The sequence below is a fragment of the Cryptomeria japonica genome, chromosome 4 (assembly GCF_030272615.1).
Source record: "Cryptomeria japonica chromosome 4, Sugi_1.0, whole genome shotgun sequence".
NCBI classification, from domain to species: Eukaryota; Viridiplantae; Streptophyta; class Pinopsida; order Cupressales; family Cupressaceae; genus Cryptomeria; species Cryptomeria japonica.
Window position 1 is genome coordinate 655,967,499 of NC_081408.1, and position 21,389 is coordinate 655,988,887.

General features: G+C 37.8%; 1 protein-coding gene across 2 annotated transcripts in view; it reads left to right on the forward strand.

Annotated features, from left to right (window-relative positions):
- The window catches only part of LOC131053565 (uncharacterized), a 37,172-nt gene extending 16,385 nt beyond the window's left edge, over nt 1-20,787 (forward strand). Inside the window, exons 5-10 of one of the 2 annotated variants that reach the window (XM_057988186.2) lie at nt 1,196-1,284; nt 1,411-1,534; nt 1,628-1,815; nt 1,914-1,984; nt 10,501-10,615; nt 20,256-20,787. In XM_057988186.2, coding sequence (XP_057844169.2) covers nt 1,196-1,284; nt 1,411-1,534; nt 1,628-1,815; nt 1,914-1,984; nt 10,501-10,615; nt 20,256-20,408 — 740 coding nt within the window. In that variant the 3' untranslated portion in view covers nt 20,409-20,787. The remainder of the gene's footprint in view (nt 1-1,195; nt 1,285-1,410; nt 1,535-1,627; nt 1,816-1,913; nt 1,985-10,500; nt 10,616-20,255) is intronic. The other variant, XM_057988187.2, reaches the window with a different exon arrangement.
- Nucleotides 20,788-21,389: the final 602 nt, after the last annotated feature.

The window sequence follows — 21,389 nt, forward strand, 5'->3', positions numbered from 1 at the left end:
AAAATATTGCTAACAAAGAAAAGCATAAACTTCATGATTATATTTGCATTCCTTAGGGAATATACAAAAGTTAAATGATATCTTGACCCATTAAAGCAATTAGTCAGAAGAAGTGGTGGGACAAAACTCACCATAATCTCAATGTGAACCGGTGAAAATAACAAATTCAAGGTTGTCATTTGGAGAGTGTTTTGGGATAACAGGATTTGATAGAGTTATTAACTAATAAGTTATTATTGAAAGAATTGAAGTACTACTTGTTGGCAAAGAAGAGCAGGAAAGTTTCTTAACATCCAAGGCTGAATGTCCCCTAGAAGTAACTTTGAAAGTTTGAAACTATTGTTATAGCTTTGGTCATGTGGGTTTTGACTGGATCCAAGGAGCTGCTGTCATCCTTGCTGATTTGGGGACAAATGCTATAGCAGTATAGCTCTTGGAATGCCTTCTGACTGTCTGTCCATTGTCTTCACCAACACCTTCACTGGCGACCATCAGAGACTTGCTGTTCTTGCTAATTGAAACAATTCAGATGAATGACACGATCAAAGTCATAACTCTAGTTAAGCTCCTGAGCAATTAATGCATGGATGACACTACCTACTTTAGAAATAATGCTAGAACATCTCTAGTTGAGGCCTCCCTAGAAAACACAGTAACACTTCCTCTGAATCTTTTATTAATTAGGACAGTTGAAAATGAGATGTTCCTTACTCTTCACCCTCTAAAGAGTTCACAATCTGTAAATAATGTCCTTATGAGGAAAATATGGTGATATCTCAAGTCACAATTGGGTGTAAATGCCTTGTGATCAGACAAGCAAACATTTAAGACCATGTGATCAGTGTTATCACATATAGTTAGGATGAGCAATAAAGCCATCTTAAATCTTAAAGAAGTTTTCTCTTAGGATGTTGGGAGGAAGAAGAGAAGGATTAGGTGCATGTCACCAAACATAATGTACTGATTCTTTTTGACTACTTATTGAATGTGTGCAAAACATGTAAAATGTTTCTGTAACAAGATTCTGGGTTTGGAATGCATTCTTAAAAGTTATGAAATATTCTAAATTGTTTTTATTGTATTCATTTCTTAGAATTTAGTGATTTATGTTTGGAAATTGCAATGTCATCACTTATCAGTACATCGGTACAATGTATTGAAGCTATGTGCTATTATTTTTTGGATGCAAGGGTAGTTGCTCTTTGCAGTTGGTGTGGGACATGGAGAGGTGGGAAGATTTGCAGTGGTTGCAAGCTTGCACGTTATTGTTCTCGCCATCATCAGGCAACTACTAAATTTTGCCATGTGTTTCTGGTTGATAACTTTATGTATTTATTGTGAAGCTTCATGTGACATTTAAACTATTCATGATGTTTTGTCACAAATTTAGTTATTGGAATGTTTATCTAGGTCAACCACTGGAAAACTGGTCATGCAGCAACATGTCGTAAAATTCAGTCAAGTTCCAAGACTGGTGCAGCTTTGAGCGGGCTTACCGAAAACCATAGTTCGTCCGAGCTTGTGAATGGACATGGTGTGATTCATTTGATATTCTGGCCATGTTTGCTCTAATTATCTAGATAATAGATAGCTTTATGTTTCTCTTATCTTAATCTTAAATTTCCAGAGACAGGCTCCCAAGTTGACTGCCAGATGAAACCCGCAAGCAATTGTTTATGGCCTCAATTTGAGGTGGTTGATGAAGACTTGGATGATTCCGATACAGGAGATTGCAGTGAGAAAGTCCCCACAAGTATAATTAAAGATGTGCAGGGAAAGGCTGGAGATTTTGATAAGCAGTTTATCAAGATGGAGGTATGCTTGTTTTTGTCATTTATTTGTAATTTTTATTTTTCGGACATCTGTATTGCACACTTACAATTATTTTTCCATTCTATTGTCTGGCTTAACAGGCATCCAAAGATCAAAAACATTGGGCTTCCTTTCAAGAACACATTGCAAAAGCTCCAGATCAAGTTATGAGGTGTCTCCTTTATTCATTCAAGAGTGGCTATATCCATCAGCAGGAAATATAATGTTACTGCATGATATGCATGTTTCTTATTGTACTTGTAAACTATTGGTTTAATGTAATTTGACACGAACACCATTTGCTATATGCAGCATATTAAAACTATTTACTAAATTATAACCTATTGAAAACAACCGTGGGGAAGTAGACAGAAAATTTCCCAGCTAATATGCTACATAGTGTTCACCAGGGATTTACATACAGAAGTGTAGAAGAAGGAGAGGAGGCTTTACCTGAGAGTTTGGGAGTTACTGATAGGTGGAAGATCTAATGAACATATCTTTTTGCCATAAACATTGATTTGTGCATATACCATGTGATCATAGGGCATCTCCTTTTCACTTCTATTATCAAGTTCTCTTCCCTTGAATTTTTCTTAGCTTTGGAAGTCAGGAGAGTTTTCTAAGGAGAGTACATTTCTTACTACATAGAATTATCAAGTTGGGCCCCTTTAGATTTGTCTATTTTCGAATGTCATTATAAGACCTTGCATTTGCTTTCTTATAATGGTTGACAATTATGTTGTTGGTTATTTTTGTGCGGTACTTTTCTGTAGACATGTGAGGATTGCATGTTTTTTATTGGTCATATGCTATGTTACCAGTTTGTCCATGTTACCTTACTGGTTTGGGTACGATCCGTTTCGCGTCCGGAGACTTGTCGCATGCAGGCGAGGGTGCGGCCAGGGTTCATGATTTAATATCCCTAATGTAAATATTTCTGTGATAACATTGGTATACAGTTTTACATTGCATACAGTTTTGGCATGTGTCCTCTGTGACAGCAACACTTTAAGTTGTATGTGTTGCTGTCACAGAGGGCACATGCCAAAGCTGTATGGCTGTTGTCATGTAGGATGCATGTCCAGGTAGGGGCAGGTAGATTTGAAATTTACTGCCATTCTTGAGGTGTATTGTGAGCCTTCATTTCTAGAGTTTCAGTCCAATGAAGGTTATTTTTCCAAACTGGAAGAGGATGTTGAAATTTGAGACAAGTTCTACATGGGACCAAAAGAGGGAAGAGGATGTCGAAATCTGAGACAAGTTCTGCATGAGACCAAAAGAGGGAAGCAATTCTGCTTTCTAGAAGTTGTTAGACAGGTTCTTTCTCAAATTTGCATATTAAGGTAGCTTAGAAACCCATCGGGCAACCCAACTACCAGAACTACAGTGCTAATAGCTGAAATTGAATACTGTGTTTCTGTTAATCAGTTACTCAGGCAAACACCATAGGCATGATATATATCCTTATGATTTGTAAGAATAGGGCAAAACCACTGTTGCACAACAGAAGTTAGGCATGTTGTAGTCTGAGACAGGCAAGATGTTGTATGTACTAGGAGATCTGTATATGCAATATTGTAAGTGAATGAAATCCCTAAAGAACACAATTCTACCACTGAAAGGGGCGGGGGCGAGGGGGTGAATCAGTAGTAGACAAAATTTAGATCCTTAATTAATTAAATAATTTAATCTGAAATTCTGAAATAAAAACAATCTGAGAGTGAAGCTTAAAGGAGATGCACCACACAGCAAGATCAATGCACAGGGAGATCCATGGAAACCTAGGACGGGAAAACCATGGTGAGAAATGCTGCTAGGATCTACTGTCCTAATCCAGCCTCACAGTTAAGAGAATTTACTAACTTTTAGGGCACCAACACCGAGGAATCACCAAATCCCTTATCAAAGCACTGACTTTTTAGAATCACAATTCAAGAATCTGAGCAACGAGGCAGTATTTCTAGAGAATAATAGACATGCTACTATTTTGAAGTGCCGAGCGGGAGTAGGAGCGGGATGGGGGTTAGGGGTTCTGCTGGGGAAGAAGCTGCAGGGGAGGAGGACAAGGCAAATGATGATGGCTCTGTTGCTGAGGAAGGTGTGGCTTGCATCTTCTCTTTTGTCGCAAGGCTGTCGTGGGCTTTGTTTGATGCAGAAGCTTCCTTTGGTCCCCTATTTGGTGGCGGCTGCTCATCGATTTTTCTAGGTTTTTCAGAGCATGGTGGGGAAAGTGGTGATGGGGATCCTGGAGCTGGCGAAGTTGAAGATGGGGATGGGGAGGCGGTTGTGCTGGATGCTCCTGCCGCTATGGTGGATGGAGATCTTGTGTTTGGGGGTGTTTTGACCCAGCTTTGCCCTCATTTTGCCCGGCTGGCTGTTGTTTTGACTGTGGTGGAAGCTTGTTTGGATGCTCCGAGAACGGTTGCAAGGGTTTTCTCTTTTTTGGAGCGTGTGTGCGGAGGGCTTTGAGTGGATTTGGGCTCTCCTCGGGTCCCCAGGGGTTTGGTCTTCTTCCTACTTTGAGATCCTTGTGTTTCGCTGTCTTTTTTTTCCTCATGTGGGGATCTGTTGTGGCTCTGGCTTTGTTATTTTTGTTTATGTTTGAGAGCCTGCTGTGGGGTTCAGTTAGGGTTTGGTTTCCCATCCATCTCACACTAAGAGCCACTTATATTGGTTCCCCTTCTGGAGTACTGTCCTGGAGGATTTCATGGATACCAGTGATTTTATCTTTTGGGGCAGCCCCTTGGTGCTTCCTAAGGTCTCTTCCTCTGGTCTTCCAATGGAGGTGGTCCTGTTTCTCTTTGTGGGGGAGACAGGTTTGGTTGGAGAAGATGTATCTTGCAGACCTGGGATTGCTGATCCTCTCTGTTTTTGTGGTGCTCTTTCTGCTGTCTCAGAGGCCACTTTTGAGGTGGTTTTTTGGGAAGTTGGAGATCTTGTTCTGATCCCCAAAGCTATTGTTCTGTTCTTGGAGGGTGTTGTTCGTTATTGCTTATTTCATTTCTTCACCCTTTTCTGCTTTTTGATTTTTTGTGTGGGAACGGTTGAGGGATTTGGTCCTCCTGGTGCTGTTTGAAGTACCTTCTCTGTGGGCAGTTATGAACGCTTCTATCTTTTATGGCCCTTTTTTTGGCTTCCCCCTTATTTCTTGGCTTCTTTTTCAGTATCTCTGGTTTTCTCTAGTTCTTCCTATAGAGGTGGCCCTATATTCTTTAGAGGCGAAGATGGATGGTGTTGGAGATCACCAATCTTCTATCAAGGTGAAGGTGGATGTTGCGGTTGATGCTGGGAAATGTTGTTGGGGAGCTGATGTTGTGCTGACTTTTGGCTGGTTGGATACTAAGACTGATATTACTACTGATTTCTTTCCTTTATCTCCTATTGAGGTAGAGAGTTGGGAGGGTTTGATATTCTCAGTGCTGTTCATCCTCAAGCTTAAGGTTTTGGGAGCCTTGTTAAAACCAATTATTAAGTTTAAGGGGGCTTGGAAAACCCCTATAGTCATGGTCATCTGAGTTTGTAGGAGAATTGCTTCGGCCTTCTTTTTGTTTAGCTAGTTCATCATTGATTCTAATTTGATGCTAGGCTGATGGTGGGCTGCTGGTTGTCTACAGTGTATCCTATTGCAGCTTTCTTCTTTGAGTTCCGGATTGGTGAAAAATCAGAGTGTTTCAGGTCCCTTCAAAACTTGTTGTAAGGGGTTTCGGGTCCCCTCAAAACCTGTTTGTTCCTTAATAAAAAACAAGGCAGTACTTCTAAAACACTACTTTTATGAATGTAACAATTACAAAACTATGACTGATTTCAACTTCAGTAGCACCACATTCTACAACAATTGAAACATAAGAACAAACTTTCACAATCTGATTATCAACGACCTCCAAATATGCTGTGTAATGCCGCACTTAAAATCTGAGACCTGCAAACAAAACTTCTCCAGGTAGAACACTGTAAACTATCACAATAACCTGCAAATCTGAACTTATCTGAACTGTTTGAGATGAGATATGTATATAAGTTTGAAGAGAATGTACTGTCAAAACAATGCCGTGTTAAATTGCAATCTGTGTTATACCTGATTTGAAACTTCACATTTCTTGTTTTCTCATGCACCGCAGAGACTATTCTTCAACAAACTTCTTATCACAATCAATGGATTTATACTGTGTACATTATTTGAAAGATTTAGAAAATACTTCTTCCTTTCCCGTGCATCAGACTCACCACTCATACGCATCATCATCTTCTTCTAAATAGACACCAGTATATATAAAACAAGTTTGTACATCAGAACATAACTGAATTAGTTGACAGTTTTAATATCGGTTATAACTGTTGTCTTAGTTATGACAGTTGTCTTCTTATTCACATTTGATACTCTTCACAAACAACAAAGAAAAGTCTTTTCATTAAGGAATAATGAATGCAAATTACAAACTGTCTAAGACAGTTAGAACCCGAATTCATCTGCTTTAATTACTTACCTTCCTTGTAAACTATCACTCATGGGTCTGCATTTATAAAATACTTTGGTTTGAATGGATTAAACGATAAACCAAGCACAAGATACGTGTCCATGAATGAAAGTCTGTGTTCTTACATCGATCAAAACATAATAAGATATGGTAACAATCTGATTCTTATGAAATCAGTAGTATAGACTGTCATACAGTTTGTTCATCAAACTAACATTACTTTTACTGTTTGTATTCTCTTAGTAGATTAAGATCGAAAATCAACAAATCCGCAACATCAGACCTACAGAAATAATGGGAGACAAGACACAACATGAACCACCTAAACTTCACAATCTGAAGTATGTACCTTCGCCAAACAAAAATCCTCCAAACTGATTCAAAATGATTCTCTGCAAGTATTTTAATAGAAACGCAATTGACATCAATGACAAACAATGCTGCTAACAATCCCTTTTATATAAATCTAGGCTAATTATTTAAATACAATTAGTAACTGCACAATTAACCTATATTTAATTAAGTAGCTTGGATTTGATAATTGCAATATATATTCTGAACTCAAAAGAGAAAGATAGGTACAATTAGCTCTTAATTCGATACTGGAATATGGAAGCTGAGTGTGTTCATACTCAATTCAGCCATGTTCAGAAATGATGCCCTATGGTCACTATCTTAGAATCAGAAGAGACACAGCATTCCATGAGGGTCAATCCTGAGCAGCATGTGTGCTCTGGCCGACAACAGATTTCTGCAATCAGATTCACTGTAACGGCTGATATCTGAATGTGTGTAAGGACGGTATTAAAAATACCTTTGGGGAAAGTTTCTGGGTTTCTAGGGTAAAGCAGGTCAACCCCCTTGTCGAAATGGCTTTATGGACTTGGGCAAATATTTGAAGATAGCATAGACAAGTATGTAGAAGACCTATATGCGGGTTCTGATGCAATGGATTCCTTTTAAGCTCTAAATTGAAATGTTCCTGGAATGACTTTCTCCTTGATCAACCATATGATTCTTTGATGCTCCTTGTTCTGTAATTGCACAATGAATGTCTTTAAATACCAAACATAACAATAAGTTTTGCAAACTTGGAAATTTGAATTTTGGGGTCAATCCTGAGATCCTTGGGATTGAGCCTGAGCACTGTGGGATTGACCTGGGACAGGAAATGCAAATCTTGGGATCAGGAACAGGTTTGTTGAAGTCTGGGCTGACAATAAGGCAAATACGTAGAAATGGGTGCAAAAGAGGTGGGATAAGGTTGAATATATGGGGATGTGTGTAAGTAGAATAAATAGGGATGGATAAGGATTAGGGAAAGAGCCAAACTTAGCACAAGAGTGCCATTTGTTGATAAAAAATTATATTAAGTTATTACGTCAAAATGCGTCTAAAACTAAATGGGAATTAGTATGGGTATGCAAATTTCACCATTACAATCATACACATTTTTTTCTTTCAATATTGGTGAAGAATGTATCCTCTTTTTACATGGGGCAGAGACAGAATCCACTGTTAAACATTATAATCATAGAAAGTTTCAATTTTCCAGTGCTGGCTGGTTTGTAATGTAATTGAGTGTTCCCATGTTTGGATGGGGGATCTCATTGTCAGTGGTGCATGATACTGCTGCACCCTGGAATGAATCCAGATGAAATAATTGTGAAAATATAGTAAAAATAATATTATTCTATCGTCTTGCTTGTTTATGTCGCTATTTCTTTGTGTCCTATATCAATAAGTAGTGTTGATTGCTGTTCTCGTTATCTGGGAAGTCTCCAGTTCGAGTCATTTTAATTGAATACTGAAAAATGCCAAATTTTGGGAGAGAAAGGTGTAGCAATGCAATCAAATTTCATATAAGTCTTGGTCAGAAAAGAGTCTTAACTGTGGAAGGGATACCATCATAAATCCTTTGGTAGTGTATTTGAATCCATTTTGAAATTCATGCTTCAGTCTTGATGTACAGAGTATGCTTGACTATTCACAAATTAAGACATTTCAGAGTTTGAACCCATCTGATATGGCTTTGTCTTTTGTCTTTAGTAGTGAAGCATTATTCTATTATCTTGCTTGTTTATGTTGCCATTTCTTTGTGTTCTATATCAATAAATAGTGTTAGTTGCTGTTCTCTTTGTCTAGAAAGTCTCCAGTTTGAGTCATTTTAATTGAATACTGAGAAATGCCAAATTTTGGGAGAGAAAGGTGTAGCAATGCAATCAAATTTCAGATCAATCTCGTTCAGAAAAGAGTCTTAATTGTGCAAGGGATACCAGCATAAATCCTTTGGAAGTGTATCTGAATCCATTTTGAAGTTCGCGCTTTATTCTTGATCTACAGTGTATGCTTGACTATTCACAAAGTAAGATATTGAGAATTTGAGCCTATTTGATGTGGCTTTGTTTTTTGTCTTTAATAGTGAAGCACCTCATTTTGGTGAGCTGCTGTTCTTGTTTGAGTAAACTATGAAAGGCCTACATGCTCTTACTATGCAAATATATTTACTCGATTGGCAGCAATTTTTTCTAGTAAACGGAGGCCTCATTAACTTCTGTAAAAGAAAAATATCGCAATAATTTAGCTGTAAGTTGTAACCTGTTTACCATTGAATGCAACATGAGTGAATTTCGATTATTTTGAATTTCAAGATTATCCTTTAGTTATGCATCTCTTCAACTATTGAGAGATGACCCTAAGAGCATTCCAAATATTGAAAAAAAGGATTTGGGAAGCCTTTTTGTTGAGACATGGACCAGCTAGGACTCGAACCTAGGACATTCCATACGCTGCTGGAGTGCTCTACCACTGAGCTACTGGCCCCTCTTGGACCAGTCCATCGTCGGTCCAGGTGTGGCTTATCGTTGGACCAGTCCATCGTCGGTCCGGGTGTGGCTTATTTCCAACACCAACACTTTTGGACATGACAATTTGACTCTGCAGGGATAACACTCTGGCTTTTGTTCCACTTTTGTTACGAGATTTATCATTTATCAATGTTTGATCATGTGAAGGTGTTTGTTGCATGTGAATATGTTGCAACAAGTTATTGTACATTCAATTCTGGGTTTTCGTTTCCAGTAAATCTCCTTGCACTATCCAGGTTGATATGAAGGTTTTTCATTGCAATATAGGAAGATGGGTCTCTACTATTTTGTAGTATTATTTATATTGAAGCTAGCTAAAATTGAATTTCTGCCGATATCGGATATATCACCAAAATTTGTTGATTCCATTGGTACAGGTTTTTGTTTGTTTGCTTTATCTTTTGTAATCATTTGCGTTAACTTTTATACCAATATATGCATATGACATTTATATACTCTTTTGCTATCCTTCTACCATCTTTTATCAATCTGTAATAGTCAGAATCTGAACAATGCATTATTAAATTTAAAGATTGTTTAGTTTGAGAAGCATCAAGATGAATTTGCAGATCAAATTAGTCAGCAGTAAATATCATGGTAGATAAAATAGCTTACTTAATTTGCCATTTATATCCTATACAAAATCTGCAAAAAAATAAAATGATCCAATATTTCCTTCGAAAAGCTATATCCTTACCTCTTACTACACCTAGAAAACATTTGTACAGTTGGTTGAATGACAGTCCATCACCTGTGACAAAGCTAAAAAGTAAAAACAGTTCATCTGTATTATGTGAAAAATCTCGCTCTTCCTTTCATTTCATGAGGGTACTGTGTTGATTTCTGTGTGGTTTTCAACCAATGAATTAATTTGTGCTAAAAATTAGTTCTGTCTGCACACTAGGAGGAATGTAAACAGAATTATTCTGTGCCTCCAGTTTTCTCAGAATCCGTGAAGCCACTTTCTGGTACCAAAGTACAACTCATCGTCTCGTATACAAGTTCTCATACTTGTTGATTGCTATAGAATACAAATGACAACCTGTTCTCTTCTTTCAATAATCCCAGTAGTGAACACAATGAATTTAGGCACCCATCTCCTACCAAACAGCATGTACTAGCAATAAAAAGATTTTTAGAAGCATGATCTTCTTGAGTTCTTTAGTTTTATGTTTTTCTCACGGATTAATAGTATCTAACATTGAAGCAATCCTGTGCTATTTCAGCTTTGTGCTACTTTTTAGAAAGTTGATGATTCATAAGAAAAGTTATATGCCATTAGAAATTGTGAGCTGCAGACTATATTTTCTTTTTTGCTTGATATAGACATATTGATATAACAGGTACTGTTGGTCTAAGAATGCAAAGATCTTGTGGCCAAGAATAGGAGGACAACCACAAAACACTGACATTCCTAATTGTACTGTGTGCAATGGACCTCGGTACTTTGAATTCCAGGTAAGGGAGCTTGCGTTCAACTTGATTATATGACCAGTTAAATTATCTAGTTGAATGTGAGGAACTTTCTTTAACTTTCTTTTAGATCCATGATATATAGAAACTTTCAATCTTTAACCTATTTTTAAATTAAGGTGATGGTTGGATCTATTTGAGTACATTTAAATAGTATTGCAAGTTTAGTTTGTCTGACATGTTAACTGGGTAAAATTATTATCTGAAATTTGTGTGGTTTACTATGATTTGTATGCTAATATCATCTGATTTTAGAAAATCAGTGATTCTAAACATTAGTTTAGATTGCTTGATATTGGAAAGGTTTGTTTTTGAGATGAATGCAATTATATATTTTTTCCTATCCTAGTACTAGCAAGACAACAGATGATGAGGGTAGCATTCCACAAATCACTGGTATTTGGAATGAGAATATTACTAAGAATATAGAAAGAACAAATATTTAATTGGGGGTGAAAATAATCCGATATTTTTGCTCGTGGAAATTTGTTTTGAATTTAGAAAGGGAGGTCTTTGGATAATTGGACAGATGTGACTGAGATAGAGGAAGGATTAAAATGCTAAACACCAATCTATCTTTGAATAAACTTTTATACAATCATATTTTTGAGATATGAAATATTGACCGTGTTATGATTTTTTAGGTTTATAAAAACTTGTAGGCACATGTAGTTTTAACTTTTTTTTTAATTGTATAGTGGACTATAAAGTGGGTTTTATGCCCTAGGCACGTGACTGCTGAAAGTTATAAAATACTGAGTTAATGTTTTTGCTTGTACACGCTTACCTCAGCAGTAGTCTTTCATTATGTAGTTTTACATCAAAGGCATACTATATGATTTTGGCTTGCTGTTAGTGTGAACATTGAGAGGAGAAAAGATCGGCATGTGTATGTGTTGTGACCATTTCACACATCGCCCCATTGGAATGGGGACCCCCTTCTTTTTTTCGCTTGGTTTTGCCTGTTTCTCTCTCTGTTTTTTAGGGTTTTGAGTGAGTGAGTTGTCTGGACTAGGGTTAAGCCTTAGGGGTTTCTTTTGGATTTTTTTTTTTTTCAAGCCAAGTCCAATCGAATTTTGAAAGATTATTTAAGCATCCTCCCGAAGATTGCAAATTTTGAAATAGGATGAGCCTGTCAAGAAGGTCAGTTGGATCTCAGCTTAGGTCTAGCCAAGGTTTTTTGAGGGCAAATTCAAGCTATGCCTAAGTGTTAGTATTTTAATGATGGAATTGTGCATTTTGTCTAGGTGAATTTTGACCAAGTTTTTTGGAGACTTGTTAACTGGTTCCCGACCTTGACGATGACCTAACCCTGCATGGTGAAGTGATCTGAAGATTTAAATTGTGGATATTTTAACTTGGAAAGGTGAAATCGCCCCTGTCCCTCTCCCAGGGACCAAGGCGAAAATGTTATTTAATGCATATTTGTCTCCGACTTGTTTAAATTGTTTTGTGCAGGGTGCCAGGAGACATAATTGGACGTAAATTGAAGATTTTGAAGATTTTGAAGACTCGAAAATGATGAATTTTGAAGATTTAAGGTGAATTTGCTCCTGTCCTTCACTGAAGGACCAGGGTGAAATGATTTATTTTGGTCATTTTTGGCCTTGGTTCATCAAATTGAAGCGTTAATGACACAATGAAGGATGAATTGAACATGATAGAACATCCAGACTTAGTCAAAGGCAATGAAAGGTTGAACAATTTGTCCAGCAAGACAAATTCGCTCCTGTCCCTCTCCAAGGGACCAGGGCGATTTTCTTTGCACACCCTTTTGGACCTTTCTTGGACTTGGCCTCTTACTCATGGCATGTAAAAAGATGATATTTTCCCCAGCAAAGGAAATTTGAAGTGAAAAGTGAAAGGATTTGGCCTTGAGGACAAAAGGCGCTCCTGTCCCTCACTGAAGGACTGGAGCTTGAATTCCAATTTTGCATTTTCCTTGCAAGATTTAAGTGATTTCGCGATTTGAAGACATCAAGGTAAGTGTGCTCTGTCCACTGAATATAACTTGAGTGGGCCACAGTGAAGAAAACCAACCTAAGTGACAAATTCGCTCCTGTCCCTCTCCAAGGGACCAGGGCGATTTTCAAAGATGGCTCATGTCCCTCAGCAAAGAACCAAGGCGATTTTCTAACAAGGCAAATATCTGGCGAAGAAAAAGCGAGTTTCATGTTTCGAATGAATGGAGGAGGGCGTCATCGATCCATTGAAGATAATTTTGAAAGATAGCAAAGCATAAGTAAGCTCATAATTGCCAAAGCGCTCCTGTCCCTCACCAAGGGACCAGGGCGAAAAATACATTAACAAGCCTTCTTCTCCAAATTTGGACGAATCCAGACCAAGGCACAAGATTGGAATGATATTTAAAAGTGTTTCAAGGAAGAATGAAGTTGCAAAGACCACGAAATTTGATGAAAATGGCCAGGGCGCTCCTGTCCCTCACCAAGGGACCAGAGCGAAATCTTCAAATTTGCCTAATAGCCTAACATTTTGGAATGCTACTTTCGCTTTCAAGACTCAAGATGGACTAAGGAATGATGTTTTATGCCTTGAACGTAATGAGATATTGATGTGGTTAAGAATTTGTGCAATAAACTAAAGAGCGCTCCTGTCCTTCACTGGAGGACCAAGGCGATTTTCATAAAACCAATCATTTCCTTCCAAAATCACGTCTAGGCAAGGTTGTGCAAAGTGAGAAATATCTTTAGAAAGATGATGAACAAAGAATTGCCCCCAAGAATCAACGATCCTAGGCTCAATTGTAAAAATCGCTCCTGTCCTTCACTGGAGGACCAGGGCGAAAGTCTTTGGAAAGCACATTTTTGCATTGAAGAAACGAGTTGAATTTGCACTCAAGGGACGAACGAAGATCATTGCTTACCCCCAAACTTGAATCGGCAAGTTGAAAGACAAAGACCAAGGACAAAGGGTGGGATCGCTCCTGTCCCTCACCAAGGGACCAGGGCGAAAATGTTTTAAGGCAAGTTTCTTCCAAAGATTGAATAAATCAAACTCAAAGTTCTAAATGAAAATCCCATTTTGGACGTCCAGGAAGAGATTTTGAACGTGAAAGCAAGGAATACAAGGCCAAAAATGAAAAGGCGCTCCTGTCCCTCTCCCAGGGACCAGAGCGAGGTTATTAACAAATTGATATCTTTACCAGGCCTAGACGCCAATGTCCTCCAAACCACATTAAATGCCAATTTCGCTAAAACTCCAAAATATTTTAAAAAATTAAATTGGTATTTAATAAAAGTGCATAGCATTTAATAATTAATTTTGAGCCTTAGAAAAATCGAATTTTTAATTATAAAGGCATTCAAAACTAATTATTATTAAATTAAATTTAAAAATGGAGCGCTTTGGGGTATCATTTTAATATTTTAATTAAGTCGGCCTCCTCTTTTGTCAATTTTTATTTATTTTGAGGCCTATTCTCCAAGTCGGCCTATGGGAAAATGAGGTGGTGAGCGCCCATATAAGAGAGGGGTGTTGAGCGATTTTAATCCATCATTCACTCATCATTTCAAGTGCGATTTGGAAGGGCAAGAAGGAGTGCGAAACTTGATTCAAGAGGAGCGAATTTTATTGAAGGCTAGAGGTGGTGAAGTTGATAAAGGAAGCGCATTTTGAAGACTTCGACCCACATTTTTTGCCTAGCGAATTTGCCTTATTTTGCATCGTTTTTTAGATTTAATTCTCAAGTGGAGGTATGGCGAGATTATCCTAGTCTCAATTTTGAAGTTTTGAATTGTGAGCTTCAAGTTTTGAAAAATTGTGTAGACATTTAGGAAATGATAATTCAAAGATTTATCATGAAGTTTCCTAAATTTAAAACTTAAATCTAGTCTATATTTCTATGTTGCAAAATATATTACTCATTATGAAATGTTGTGTAGGTGTCAAGATGGCGACCCCAAAGGCAGGAGCATCCACTAGTCGTCCAGCTCTCATGAAGGAAGATCAAAAGAATGAAGAATTGGAGACCAAGATCGTGTCAAAATGGAGCAACATTGGAGATACCAACTTGGGAAACTTCAGTGTGAAGAAGTTTCGAGAGGTCCCTTACATTGGAAAGCCATCACCTGTCGCAAAGAGAATAATTGAAAGTGGTATCATCAAGGCGGTCGGTTTCCCTCCAGCAGTCCAGTGTCGTGAGCTGATGATCGAGTGTGCTCGCCATTATGACCCACAATCAAGATCGATCGTGTCTAAGGAAGGGAACACTTTGGCTTACCTTTCAGAAGAGGCTATAAGTGAGGCGCTCCATCTTCCAGAGCATAGAGATATGATTTACAAAAGCTTAGAAGGAGCCAGGTCCATGTACGAAGATGATCCAGACACTTGCTTGAGCATCATCAATAAGAATTGGTTACTCAAAAGTCGTCCTCGCCTGAGCAAGATTCCAAACACACCACATAGGATCGACTTCCAGGAGGAGTACAGAGATTTGATAACTTTGCTCAACCGAGTTACAGGGGCTCCTCAAGCCTTCTATTTCGAGAAGTGGATGTTCTACTTCATCCAAGTGATAGTACAAGGAAAGGGAACAATTCATTGGGCTAGAATGATTAGCCATTGCTTGGACGTACAGTTAAGAAGACTGAAGGCTACCAAGTCATTCCATATGAGCTCGTACATCATATATGCCTTGATCAGGAGTTTTGAATATGCAGGACTGCCTCACAGAGGTGTGATCGGAAGAGGGCCCGGGGAAGTCAGAGTTTGTGATTCCTATGCCCATTTGCATCATCCACCTGGAAGTGACTACAAGTTAGTCAATGACACCTTCACGATGAACATCACCAGGACATTGCAAGGCGGGATTCACAATCAGCTATCTCAAGATGCACAAGAGCTTGTAAAGAGGTATGGTGCTTGGTTCATCCAATTCCAGAAGTTTACATATATTAGAGTTCATGGGTGTCCTTCACCTCCCTACATGTTACCGAGATATCCGACAGACAGGATAGTGCTACTTGAGGTAAGTAGGCAGTTGGCAGCTTATGCGAAGGCATTCAGACACAGGCATGGAAATGGAATCCCTGTGCCTATCATACTAGGTAATTCAGTTGAGGTATGTCCTAATGCTCTAGCCATGGATGACGCAGAGGAGGAGTTGGCCTTATATTCATTTTCATTCTTTGCCTTGAGAGAGAATTTTGATCCTTATGGGTATATAGAAGAGACAGTTGGTAGAAAATACAAGCATGAATTTCAGGTAGAGGACTTTTGGATGAATCTCTCAGATGATTTTGAAGTTAAAAGAAAGATGCATTCCAGATTGCCTTTAGATTTCATCAGGAGATGCAAAGTCTACAGAGTGGCCGATCAAGCTCAGGACAGTGGCAGACATCTCCAATCATCTTATGACCGAGAAAACAAAGCAGTGAGGATAGATTGGAACGAGCTTGAGGTTTTGGATCTAGATGCTTTGATGGCTCCAGTTTTGTCTTGTACTCACAGATGGGTTGATGTGCAACATCAAAAGTTGAGAGAACAGAACATATCTATGACTTTTACTTTGGAGGAAAGACCAGGGGAAGGAGGAGCAAGTGTAAGTGAAGGCAATCCTCATCCTAGAAGCACAAGCGAAGGCAACCTTCGAAGCGCAAGTGAAGGCAATCCTCATCCCAAAGGCTCGAAGAGGAAAGAGAGACCTGAGAAAAGGGAATCCTCCAAGAAGAAGCAAGAGGCCAATCGAGATCGCTCATCCGGCACATCTTCTCGACATGAAAAAGGGACAAGTCAAGTTGTAAGACAAGCGAAGAGAACACTCGAAGTTGAGGAATCCATGGAATCAATGGTCCAGAATGATAAACACGAAGAAGGACAGGCACCTCAACGTTCATCAAGTCAATCTCTCCAAGTCAATGAGCTACATGAAGACAAAAATAATGATGAAGTGACATCTCCTCTCCGAGAAGAAGAAACATTGCCTAAAGAGATACAAGTTAGAGAAACGAGGTCTCCCATTCCAGATTGGTTAAAGGAGAGACTCACAAGGGTGATTGTGATCGAGGACGAAGATAATGTGATTGATTTAGAGAGTCTTGTAGGGAATTCTCAGGAAGTAACAGAGAAAAGGAAGGCCACTAAGATGTCCAAGATGATCAGAGATGAGACAGGATCCAGGAAATTGCAGATAGCTACACCAGCAGTGGACAAGTATGAAGGCGAAATCCTCGCAGAGGAGTATGATGTAGAAACATTTGAGCTTGGTCCACTCACCGCTGAGCAGGCACTGGATGAGGCAACCGATTCATTTGAGGCACTTAAAGATAAACTTAAGGAAGAAATTGAGAAAAATAGAAAGCTTGAGCGAGAGGTCGGTGCTTGGAGAGGCTACTTTAGCCATCTCAATCAGCCTTTGGGACGTCAGGATCCAGCAGTATCTCCTGTGCAAGCACTTCCCCTTGAATCAGTTGGTGAGGCAGAGAGAGTCAAGAGCTTGGTCCAGCTTATGAGCTCTTGGATTGACAAATCCCATACAGTTGCCATTGAATTCGCAACAAGAATGATGCAGACCATCCACCGAGCTATCCAGGTTCTTGAGATCATCCACAACCTAATGATAACTGTAGCCGCCTTTGCCCATACTAGAGATGTTATCATTCCTGTTCTACAAGTGATCAAGCAAACATCAAGGAAGATCCTAGCACAAGAAAAGATAATGGATGGGGGATCTCATAATTTACTCCAGTGGTCAACTCTACTCCAGATGAAGGAAGTTCTTTTCGAAGACATCAGTACCAAATGCAATCATGTTGAAGAGGTCATCCATCCGATTCAAGACAAGGTGTTCGAAGTGTTATGTACTATTCTTGGCAGGAGGATCGAAGTTGAGACAGATGTGGATCTTCAAGAGTTAGAAGAAAGAGTCAAGGTCATCTTTTGCAAAGATGAGAATGTTATCACAGATGAGCAACGGGATCAAATGTTTGCTACCATACTCCTGATTGAGAAAATCAAAGAACTTGAACCTGGATGGGATGCGGCTCTTCTCAAGGCTTTTGATCAAGTCATCCACTTGGAAGAACGAATGAGGAATCTTCCCGAGATTCCTATTACTGAGATTGAAGGAATCGTGTCTAGATTCATTGCATATGCTAAGAAAGAGCATTGGAAAGGGAATAAGATTCTAGAAGAAAGGTTGTTATAGATGATGTGGCACCTTAATTATCATTGGTCTATGTTTCCTAGATTTTTGTGCCAATTAAATATTTGGCTATGCATTTAATATTGTTCAATAAAAAGGGGACTATTTGTAATAAACCCTAATTAGGGTTTAGGTGTCATAATCTCAACCATTGATCTTCGGTTGATCTGGGCCGTTCATTGTAATTGAGGATGCTATATATACCCTCACTCATTTTCATTTTGTCAATTAGAGAATAGGAGATCAGATGAGAGATTAAATATTAGAGAGAAGAAAGTTATTTTGTAGCAAGATTGAGCATTGAAGAAAGAATTCCAAGCAATTGTTGTCTATTTTGGCTTTGAGATCAATAAAATATTGAAGTTATGGTGTTTTATTGCTATTCTTGTGGCTATCTTCATGGTTGTTTACTTTCTTGAATCATTCTCAGTCGAAGTAGTATTTAAATTTGAAAGACTAAGTGTTGAGCTTGATCTTTGGTGAGATTCACGTTCCAAACCACTAGCTTCTTACTGATTGTAAGGACGCCTTGTGTGGTCAACTGGAGATATTTGGATTGCTTAAACCTTCAATCATTATTGAACCATTGATATGTACCTTCATGGTAGTGTCTATGATTCCTGATGATTTGAAAATCAATAATCACCTTAGAAGATCGCATCAATCTTAGTAGAGTTGTAATTCCTTGGCAATACTGAAATTGGTCGAATCCTACCAAGTCTAGCCTACATTGAAGTCATTCTTAGGATTAGATTAGGATCTATCTCTTGCAAACCCTACCCTTTTGATCTTTTTGGAATTCATTAGTATTAGGAAATTCTGTTCTTGCAAATTCGGATACGTAAGGCCCCTTGATGAAACAACATTCACAACGACCACTGGTGCATATCCACACGTAGAGACCCTACATTAAAGAACCTTGGAGTCATCCTGATTGATCCTTTTTTGCGACATCTTCAGCAATCAGAGGCTTTATTCAAGAGAGGATAAGGTACCCTTGGGTATTTTATTCTGTGTTAGGCAGTGTACAAAATACAGGTCAACAGTATGCGAGGATTAGGTGTTATTAAAGTCATTTTTTCAAAACCAAAGAAAGTACTCCTGTTTTAAGCAAAAATTTAACACCTTCAATTCAAAGTAGATAACTTAGATAATAGATTTGTTTTTAAGGCAGTATTCTAACACATATGCATAAAGGATATAATCATTCCATGTCAGGTATTGCTATTATCATTAGTGACTAATTCATTTGTATCTTAATTTTTTTCTTCTTTTAAAACTTGCATGCAGTATATCTAGGTAGCAAAAAGTCTTGTGTGTTGTTTTTTTTATGATCAGATTAAGAGCAATTAGAAAAGGCAACACAATGAACAATGAACACAACAAGATACCCTGGGAAAACCCTTCTACTTGAGGGAGAAACCCACCAACATTTATCTCTGTATATATATTAAATAAGAACAGCGCGAAGTTTTTACAATGGCCAATAATAAGGGCCTATACAGATCACTTCACTCCTTGAAGCACAATAAGACAATGATAGGTAGTGTTTGCCTTCTATACAAGATAGATCTGCCCTTAATTGGTTCGCCTCCTTCACCAAGACGATCTGCCCTTAATTGGTTCAATCTATTCTTCTAATATATTCAGTCTGTTCTTATATGTCGATCTGCTCTTATGATATTGATCTGCTCTTCTATTATTTGTACTGCTCTTGAATTTGATTAGTTGATAGAATAAATGAGATCATACTTCATATATATATATATGTGAGAGGTACCCTTTCACAAAGGGTCGGCCTATGAAAGAACTTGACTTATTCAATTATATTATCTATGTCGGCCTGAAGGAGTCTGATCATAGCTACAGTAACATTAACATTATGATTTATGCCTTTCAATTATGTTTTATCCAGTGCCATTAAGAACCATAGTTTTTCTTTAAGAAAAGACTGTTTGATATTGATAGTTGTTTTATTGTATCTATTGTGAATAGCAAAGCTTGGTATGTCATTATAACAGTATCAAAAGGTTTTCTATTCCACGGGACGATACAAATAAAAATAAAATGCTCATACGAGTTATAGTGGATGTCAATTGCATCAGAATTCCAAAAAATATTGATAACAGTCACATTAATACGTCGTTCCCTCAATAACTTTGCAATCAAGCGTTTGCGTTTTCTTATGTATAAAGTGCAATGAGTTTCATTTCTACTTAATATGTACTGAATTACTTGTCTTCATCTTCTAACTTTTCTATACTATTGTGTTTTTCTTGTTCTTGCAAGTCTACGACTTTGTGTTTTCTGTTTCTGTATAAATTTTTAATCTTATTAATTGTGTACTAATGAAGTACATGTATAGTATATTGATTACATCCTCTTGATGACTTCCATGTAGGCTTTAGAGATACGTAGGATACATAATGTAGAGATTTAATGCACATGGGATATCTTCTGCAGGTATTACCTCAATTACTGTACTTTTTCAAAGTACAAAATGATATTGACTCATTGGATTGGAGCACTATAGCTATTTATACGTGTGCTGCATCATGTGGGGAGAATTCAGTTGGCTATATTGAGGAATTTGCTTGGGTTCAGCTGGCATCTTGATGCTCGTGACATGTAATATGGTAAAATTATTGCCAAATTCATAGGAGATCTGTGAGTCACACTTGATAAGTTGGAGCTGTGTATATTGATGTCTTAGTGTGGTAGATGTCACTCTTGTGCACACTTGATAAGTTGGAGCTGTGTATATTGATGTCTTAGTGTGGTAGATGTCACTCTTGTGTTTATGCTATATTTAAAGTTTGAACGTTGTGCAAGTATCCAGTTGAAGCACTTGCATGGTACTTTGAAGAGTTATTTAAGCCAAAAAGCTTTGTAATTTTTAGTTCCTTTTTCCTTAAAGGTTAATTTAAAAAAATAGATCGACTCATGAGTAATAATTATTTTGTTCAAATATATTCCAATTTATTATTTCGCTACACTGTTGTGTTATTTTAATTATAATCTAATTTAATATTTGAATAAAACTGTAAATTTTCATTTTCATTTGCTTTTTAATATATTTTAGATCGTAGAACACGAAGAAGGCCACCCTTGGAACTCTGTCATCAGTTTACCCACAGTAAATTGAAAAAAAAATAAAATTTAAGGGAACTTTTATGTATGATGGTAAATCTTGTCAAAGGACATTTTTGTGGACTTTTCTAGAATTTAGAAAATTGTACACCTCAGAGGTTTAATTTTTATATGCTTCCAATACAATTGAAGTTGATCACCCACCTTCAATTTGTGTTTGTGTGATATTAATCTTCGCTTCTCTTATACGTGATTATCTTTAAGCTTCTTGTGTACCTAGAACTACACTTGCTTGATATGTTCAATGAACATTTTAGCTCTATCAACAATCTTTGAGTTAATCTCCTTACCTTTCTAATATGGTTGTCCTACAAGTACATCTAGTGGGCTAGGAGATAAAAAACTACATGTTTCAAATGGTGAAGGAATGGTAGATTGAGTATGCCTTGTTGTAGGAATGTTCAGTATTATGCTATCATCATGTCTTTGAATATTTTAGATTATAGC